A 9,294-nucleotide genomic window follows, 5' to 3' on the forward strand; every position below is an offset into this window, starting at 1 on the left:
CAGGCTGTTCTGGCTAACACAGCAGTCCTGGCAGGTCCCATTCCCCAGCTACCCCCTTCTCTCTCTTCACTAAGAGTGCATCTGGCGTACTGGGATACACAGAGCTCTCAACGGTCAAACTTTTTATCAGATTCTCCTATCTTTTCCACCTTATGCCTTTGCACCTCACAATTGTACCTCTTATTTTCTCCCCGTTATAGCACACCTTTTCAATAAGAACACCCCAGCTAAAACATGAAATACCTAGCAAGTGTATTTTAGACTTGCCCATCTGTTCTTTTCATTCATTGCCCCTTCTCTTTGCTAGCTCTCAACAAAGCACTCTTCTGTATTCAGGATTGCACCCTTCAGGAGTTCTAGGGGGAAAAAGCTGTTAATCTCTTTTAGGCAGCATGCTGATACTGGGAGTGAAATGGTAGCAACTGAATTGACCACAGCCTTTTCACACATCCTCTCTTACCAGTTTCTGCAAGTATTTGCAAGAAAGGGCCTCAGTCCCTCATACTCCACCTCTCTGCTCTATACAGTTTGTTTACTTCTCTTTTACTGTAAACTATCATTATAGTTTGATTCCCCTCCTTTAGCAGCTTGAGGGGTTACAAGAGCCTCCCCGCAGTTTGGTCTTAGACTGCAACTACCTGAGAGACTCTATCTCCTGAGTCAGCACGAAGATGGGCTTGTTCCTTTCTGGAGCACAGCTTTGTGACCTGCAAAAAATCTCCTTAAATTGGATGGACCCATGATAGACAGGAATCATGTGCAAACAGGCTCAAAGGATGAGATGACACTGTTGTGAGACAGCTCTTACCCATATTGTTACTATTGCAAAGGTCTGTCCTGTGCAGCCCAGTAAGTAGCCTCTGAAGTTAAATCATATTTTGATGCATGTGCAGGTTCTCAGGGAGACAAAGAGAAAAGGCACTGAACATTATCAAACAAAATAGTCTTGTAACTCAGCAGAACTAGCAGTATGTAGATTTAATTAACTCCTTGGCACTGTCAGTTGTGGCATATCCTGTTGTCGTCCATGGGCAGCACACCAAGAAAGCCTGGCTGTTTGGCATCTAGAGGGCTACAGATGGCTGGTAAAACTTCTGTCTGTTCTTGTTTACAGCCAATTTCTGGAGTGCAACAACAAGTGGCGAGACAAGCAAAGTCTTTCCTTTCCCTGGGAAAGATGGCAGAAGTGCAGGTCAGCAGACGGAAAACCAGTGGAGAGAAGTCATGGCTGTGGTTTGCTACAGTGAAGTCTCTGATTGGGAAAGGGGTGATGCTTGCTGTCAATCAAGGCAAAGTGCAAACAAACGTGCTCAACATTGCAAATGAGGACTGCATAAAAGTAGCAGCTGTTCTGAACAACGCCTACTACCTAGAAAACTTGCATTTCACCGTTGAGGGAAAGGACACGCATTATTTTATCAAGACCACCTCCCCCGAGAGTGACCTTGGGACGCTGAGGCTGACAAGTGGGCGGAAGGCCCTGGAGAACGGCATCAATGTCACTGTTTCCCAGTCCACCACTGTGGTAAACGGCAGGACTCGTAGGTTTGCTGACGTTGAAATGCAGTACGGTGCTTTAGCGCTTCACGTCCGCTACGGCATGACACTTGATGAAGAAAAGGCCCGAATACTGGAGCAAGCCAGGCAAAGGGCTCTTTCCAGTGCCTGGGCCAGAGAACAACAGAGAGTGAGAGATGGGGAGGAAGGTGCCAGGTTGTGGACAGAAGGAGAAAAGAGGCAGTTGCTAAGTGCTGGAAAGGTACAAGGATACGATGGGTACTATGTACTCTCTGTGGAGCAATATCCAGAATTAGCAGACAGCGCTAACAATATACAGTTCCTCAGACAAAGTGAGATAGGAAAAAGGTAACACACTGGCTTAGCTCAGGCTGCCAAAGAGACTGTGTACCAGTGTCTTCTAAAAAGGAGACCAAACTGTTTTGCTGCATTACTACTTGAGCCTAAGCTTACATCTTTGCTCAGATTTTTTCTGTAGCACAATTCGAACAGACTCTGTAAGGAAAAGAGCGCCTTCCAGAAGAATGATACTGCTAATGACAAAACTTTTTTTTTTCTCAATGACCTTAAAGGTGATCTGCTTTAAAGAATATGTTTACATATGCATATCGCTGCACTCAAGTTGGACTGAAAACTATTAAAAAAAAAAGAAAAAAGAAAAAAAAAAAAGAAGAAGGCCTACAGATTTTGAAACAGGCTGTCTGCTCCTTTGAGGCACTGTATTTAATTAAGATACAGACCCATACAGTGTTTCCAAATATTACTGAATTGTTGACCTTTGCTTACAAGAAGTAGTCTCTCTCTTTCTCTCTTTTTCTCTCTCTTTCTCACTGCATAGGATGTGGTATATATCTGTTAATTTTAAAACGTGGGGCAAAAATTACTGTTTATAGACAACCCAACTGCTTTAAACTGTGCTGCTTTCTAAAAGGACATTGGCACAAGTGACTTATGCTACCATGGGAATTTAATAATGGATTTTACAATGCTAACATGGTTTGCCTTGGGGGAAAAATGGCAAGTAGAATCCTTGTTGCAGATAAGCAAAGGAAACCCTGATTTTTTGTAAATTATGTGAGACAAGTTGTTTATGGATTTTTATATGAATTACAATTTACTGTACATCAAATATTAGTCTCAGAGGAGTTAATTTATGTAAAGTGTTTAAAAAAGTTTATACTTAAAAATAAAATTATAAAAACACGTGCTGTGTGTGATTTTTTTAAAGAAAAAGGAATTGCACCTTTTATGTTATAGCTGTACAGTATAAAGTATTATATTGTAGAGATATAACAGTGATGACTAATGTCCAAAAGTGTTAATATTTTTGTATTAGGTTTAACGCTGTGCATCTATCACTCTGCTGATAGGATGGGACACTCCAAAGTGGCTGGCTGAACCAGACCGCAGCTCCCTGCCCCCCGTACCTCTCCTGTCACCCAGGCCAGTGCCACTTCATCAGTCATTGTTAGAAGGCACAGTAACCAAATAAGTCTCGTTTATTATGATGGAAGACTTTAATAGGTTGGGTTTTCCTTGTCTTTTTCCAGCCCTAACGTAATAAATGGACATTTATTCATACCAGGTGGGGGTTTCTGTTATTTTTTTTAGAAGCTTTGTTTCACAATGGAGAGAATAGTGTCTCAGGTGCTTGGCAAATTGTATGTAGACGACGAAGAAGAAATGATGTAGTTTCATCCAGTTATGTCAACTTTGTCTTCTGTATAATACAGCTCTTTTAGATGTTATAACTCCAGATAGAAGAAGCGTACCTCTGACCTGATGCTACAGAATTGCTCTTTAGGCAGGCAGGCTGTTTGGTAGGTTCAACTCCTGGCCTTCAGCTGGCAGATCAAATCCCATTACTGTGAACACTGAACCTGGGGATGGAGAGGAGGGTCCAATTCTAGTGCCTAGTCTGCATCTCCGCACCACTGCATAGATTGGCATGCTCTGCTCCAAGGCCCAGTATATTTGCTGCAGGACAGAACTGAAGTGTGCAGCTGGTTCCTTATAGGAAGCCTGTGGTGGCATCTATGGCATCTGTTCTACATCTTGGCTGAAACCATTCTTAGAGCTTTACTCTCATGAGCACTAAATTCAGCCACAAAAATAAACATTTTTAAGATGAGACAAAATTGGGATTTTTTTTGATGTTCATTGAAATATACACAGTATTTCTATCCATGTATTATAATGACAAAAGATAGTACGTGAACGTGTCTTAACTATGAATGGTTCAAGTGGATGTAATAAAAATAGTTTTCTAACTGCTTTGTATTCTGAGAGTTTCTGGTATTACATACTCTAAATTGCACATTAGGATTGTTTAATAAACAGATTTGAATTTCTCCCAGCCAAGTTGCTACCGAATCTACAGTATCGGTGCTATTACTCTATGTGTGTATTTGGTAGAGCATACAGAACTAATTACACATATAATGAATGCTAATCATCTATTAGAATGAAAGCACAGATTAGTTGTTAGTATTTTTACCCTTGAAGTCTTGAGGGCCCTAAATTTAGAGAGGATGATATGTCAAACCCCAGAGGCGTGTCATTGATCTACGTATTCTTTTTCAAGATGTAAAATGCTAGGTGTTTGCAGTTCTGTTGGGTGGCTCTTCCACAGCACTGTATTTAGCATGCTGTAAGTGCTCTCTGTTGAAATAGGCTCATATTCTAAATTATGTCAAATGTTTCTGTTCTGTTTGAATATGAAAAGCTTGTATAACATGTCAACAATGAAATATATCTTCTACTTGGCGCGTACCAGTTCCTTCTCCTTTGTTCTGGCACCAATAAACAACAAATTATAGTATCTGTTGGTGATCATTTTAGATAAAGTCAAATCAAGCCAATTAGTGGCCTTGTTAGTAGGTATAATGAGCCTGTTTCTTGCTAAAAAAGACTTATGATCTGGACGTGCTCCTGCAGGAAATAGTGACCTTGGGGAATATATAAACAAAAGATCTTTTTAAAGAAAAAAAATGTATAATTAAAAGAAGCATATGACAAAAAAAGGAGATTCTAGGTATTTTAGGAAATGCCAGTCAAAATGCTATCCTGATATTTTGAGATGTATATTTCGTCTGATTTGTATTGTTCTTTTAATTTGCCTTCTTAACTTTATATGTGTCCTGAATTTTCCACAAATTGATAACTATAGATTGCATCTAGGCTTTCCAATAAAAGCCAACCCAATGTGTGTGTGCGTGTATGTGTGTTTATATTTGTTTTTTAAAATCTGTATGTCAGATATTGCAGCTCTGCTATTGCTTTTCTCGTTGTATCGGAAGAAGCAAACTGATCCAGTTGCACTGGTATTGATTCATTTGCTTCACAGTTGGCAGTATCTTTTTTGACTCTGTCCAATGGCCTTGTCTGCTAACTCAGCGAAGTGAATTACTCCATGGGATCTCTCAGGTGGCCTACTTTAGAGAAAACATTAACTATACCTCACAAAGCCAAATCTTCCATAGATAAGGAAAGGCCAAAGAACAAAAAAAATCACTTAGAATTGTTCTATCTCATGCCCTCCTGAGTAAAAATATGACAAAAAGTATTTGATTATAGGTAATTAGGTTGGCAGGGGTAGTTACATATATACAGAGATCCTTCAGTCTGCATTGAGACCCATGTGGCAGAAACTGCTGACTTCAGCACTGCTGTATATCGAGAGACTGCTTTGATTTTAGTTGGAACAGGCAGACTTCACCACACTTACTTCGTAGTGACAACCTCAAGTTGATAACATGTTGATCCAGCACGAATCAGGTCACTCTGCTTAGCTAACTGTGGCCTAATTTCGTTATTTAAAAAAAAAAAATTAAAAAGTGCCAGTAAGATAGCTTTGCATGTTCACACTTGGGAGGTGAGAGATTTGCATTTGACAAGGGGAAAAAAAATGCCAGTTACCACTGCCACTCTTCAGAGGCACTTTTAAAGTGATGGCTGAAAGACTGTAAAAGAAAAAACACTGCATAAAATAACAGTTTATTGTCTATGAGAGGATAGGCTGCATTTGCAGAGAATCTGAGATGACAAAATGTTTGATTTCTGTTCTGTTTTCAGAAAAAAAACCCAAATCTTCCAAAAGTGTTAATACCTTAATAACTCCAGAATGGCAAGCTAACGCTATACATATGGCCAGCTTGAGAATCTTTAGGAAAAAATGGAAGAGACTAGCGTGTCATTCTTTGGGGATGGGAAACACAAAGTAAAGACACTTACTAGAAACAGCTTCTAAGCAGCTTATTAGAAGCTGCTTCTTTGACACTTATTAGATGCTGTCAGGGTTAAAAATAAGCCAGAGAGCATCAGACAGCATAAACTGAACAGCACAGGCACAATGAAATCACAGCCCTAACTGCAAAGCCACTTCCAAACTGACCAGACTGATAGCTTCTCATCTACAGCCAATTAGTGCTAAGGGCTAAATATGCAATGCTTATAAAATTAAATTGATCTTTGCACACACGCGTTGCTAGGACTCAGTGATCAAAAAAAAAAAAAGAAAAAAATAGCCAAAATGAAAACCAGCTAATTGATGAGTAGGTGCCAATTTTTTCCTTCCTGGGAAGAAAAAAAGAACATGTGGTCTATAGCTGTCATGCTGACAAATGGAGCTTAAGACCTTAATTTTTTCTCTGAAGTGTTATATTTGTGGCAGAGTGACCATATGAGGCAAATTTAACTCTCTGAGTGCCTAGGCTAGACCTCTAAAAAAAGTCAAAACACTGATAATAGATAAAGCGCTGGTCCTCCCTTCCCAGCCTATTTTTCAACAAGAGTAGTATCAATAAGAATGCCAGCACTTAATTAAGTATGTCACCAAAATCTGGGGGGAAAAAAATGCAGCTTAGCTGTTCATCCATCCCAAAACCCTGAGAATTTGTTGCAGATCACTAAAAATGGCTTAGACATTTCAGGGTGAAAAGGTAGTGGTAAAGTTTGTTTCTCATGCCACCTCCTAAAGGCAAGATGTAATACTGGCTATTGCAGTTGGCACTGTGAGGGTGACAGAGGAACAAGAACGTGCTGTCTGATGCTCCGGCACAGTCTGCCCTGCTTCAGTAACTGGATGGGCTGGGGAGGGAGGAAGGGAGGGGGAAAGGGAGGAAGCCTGCCATTAAGTGGTCTAAAATGCAACAGTAAGAGTGAAGTCACACAGCATCACACAAATACTGGCATGAGGATTTTCTTAACTGTGGAATTCTTTGTAAACATGCCTTAAAAAAAAATATCCTGGCCTGATTTCTAGCATCACAAATGTACGCAATTCTGAGCTGTGCAAGCATGACATAAAATGCATCCCTAAATAAAGATAAATATGCTAAATATTGTTCCTCACTTCTAAGTAAAGCAAACTGAACAGCCACACCATCCCTTTCTTTAAGTACATAAGCATCTTATGTGCAATTTGGAAGGTGAAGAACAAGCATAGTAACACGGCAGCTCATTAGAGTGCCATGTTTTCACAGAATCTATTTTATTGCTTTTAGTAGTTCTGCAGGTAAACTCTCTTGCTGTTAATTACTATAACTTCCTAGGTAAATTAAGTAAGCCTTTTAATTTACCAAGTTAAAGTTCTGTCATTGAGGAATATAAATTTCAAGAGACACATGCATTACTTTTTTTCCCTACTATAAACTAAGTCAAAGCTCATAGTAACGTAATTATGCAGCTTAGAGTTAATAGTTCCCACCAAGCTGTCTTAATAAAGCCTTTTGGGATTCAGGAGGAAAAGAAGGAAATTCAGAAACTGAGAACAGGGCTGGAAGGCGACAACATGTTTCAACTGGCTCTTGTTACTTAATCACTCTTAAGCTGTCTGAGACAGCGAGGAGAATGCCATGCATTATAGAGCCACACGGGAAATTGTTACCCCAACACAATGAAGTATTTCCACATTCCAAACCCAGGAATCATTTTAAAACTGAAATTACAGGAATGGCTATCTAATGAACCAATTAACCTTACATCAATCAAAAAAAAAAACAGTATAGGGAAAGCTAATGGAGGAATCAGTTAAGAATTCAATTCTGAGAATAACTATAGGCATGTGATGCTGTAGAAAAGTCTGGTGTTTGCTGACAAGAACTACTGGGGTAAAAAATGGGATGAGGGGCTGGGGGGTGTACAAGACCACAATCTTAGGACCAGGTGCTAGTCACCATTTTCCACAATGAAGGGGAAGTGCATATAAAAAAAAAATTAGTGACGTCAGCATCTGCAGATGACAAAAATTGATGGAGTGGCAAATAATGGATAAGGACAGAGCAGTCATACAGAACAATATGGATCACTCGCTAAAATGAGCCCATTCAAACAAAATGCATTTTAATACAGGCAACTCCAGAAGTAAAATATCTCAGCATAAGAAGTGCAAATCTTGCTATGAAAGGTATGTAGACGCCTACAAGAAAGGAACGACTGGAAAGAATGGGGAGTGCATAATAGATAAATAACTCATTGTGAGATTCCAGTACAATCGTGGTGGCAGTGAAGAGCTCACAGGGGTGGAGAAGCTTAATGACATTACTGGCCTTGTTAAACAAAGGAAAGAGGAAAGCAATGTTATCTCTGCATATGGCACCAGCAACACTACTCTTGCATACAGTCCTGGTGAATGCACCATGAAGATGCTGTGAAAACCCTGGGGAGTCCGCACAGGGAGAAATCACACACAAATCTGAGGCTTGGCAAAAAAAAACAAAAACAAAAACAAAAAAAAACCACAAAAAACAACAATACAAAACAAACCAGCTTGCAGGAAAAAGATTTAAACAGCTCACTTTAAAAAAAACCAAAACAAACAAAACCATACCAAAAAAATGCCAAAGGGTACCTTGAAAATAGACTCCAAGTGCCATATCAGGAAAAAAAACCCCCATTGTAGTAAAGTGCTTCTGAATGAGGAAAGAGGGAAGAGGCAGAAGGTGGGAATGCAATTCTGATAAAATTCACATTAGGAACTGGGTACTTTAAAAAAAAAAAAAAAAAGGTGAGGGGAGTTCCACTTCATGACTGCTAAAACAAACTACAGAAGAAGTAATTTCCAGAAGCCTTTGACAAAATGGACAGCTATTGGAATTACAAGTACTGGATGCTGGTGATGGGAGTTGAGACCAAATGATGGCATGGGCCATTTAGCCCCACAGGAGACATCAAAGTGAAAACTCCGGTAAACAGGCCAGAGGGATTGAGTTTGTCTGTCTTCCCCTTATCCCCTCCCCTTTTCCAACACTGAAATATCCAAATTAATTTGATATAGGTTGAAGCCAGCAAAGATTACTTCAGAAGGCCCGAGTTTTTAAACAGATAGTGCAGCACTGAGGTATTTTAAAAACATCCCTCGGTTTCCACAGCAGAGACCCATTGTTCTATTACTTTCTATAGCACCTGATTAGTAATACTAACTAAAACAAACCTCCTCGCTATTAAATTATCTTCATAAGTGTAGTAAAGGCCAATATGCCTTTATGACTCCAAAGCACCCAGAGGCAAGTGTTTAGGTTAAAAATAAAAAACAAACCACAAAAAAAAAAATCCTTGTCTGTGCCAACAGTGACTGCACTTCGCCCTGAGCGTACATTGCCCTCAGTTACCGACTCTCCCCGGTGTTTCATGCTCTGCCAGCTCCAGTGAAGGTGGGACAGTAAGTCATTACTCGGCACAAACTGGGGAGCTGCTGCCTGCAGCCTGGCCGCGGTGGGCTTGCTGTGCTGGCACCCAGGCGGCTAGGAGCGCCAAGACACCGCCCTGCCTTACCCA

At 40.1% G+C, this 9,294-nt stretch overlaps 1 protein-coding gene across 2 annotated transcripts in view; it reads left to right on the top strand.

Annotated features, from left to right (window-relative positions):
* TENM3 (teneurin transmembrane protein 3) overlaps positions 1-2,721 on the top strand; it is a 116,621-nt gene extending 113,900 nt beyond the window's left edge. For both annotated transcript variants that reach the window (XM_010193031.1, XM_010193039.1), the window contains one exon: positions 1,115-2,721. In XM_010193031.1, the coding sequence (XP_010191333.1) occupies positions 1,115-1,870 (756 nt within the window). In that variant the 3' untranslated portion in view covers positions 1,871-2,721. The remainder of the gene's footprint in view (positions 1-1,114) is intronic.
* Positions 2,722-9,294: the final 6,573 nt, after the last annotated feature.

The sequence above is a fragment of the Mesitornis unicolor genome, unplaced genomic scaffold, assembly GCF_000695765.1.
Source record: "Mesitornis unicolor isolate BGI_N332 unplaced genomic scaffold, ASM69576v1 scaffold2051, whole genome shotgun sequence".
Classification (NCBI taxonomy): Eukaryota; Metazoa; Chordata; class Aves; order Mesitornithiformes; family Mesitornithidae; genus Mesitornis; species Mesitornis unicolor.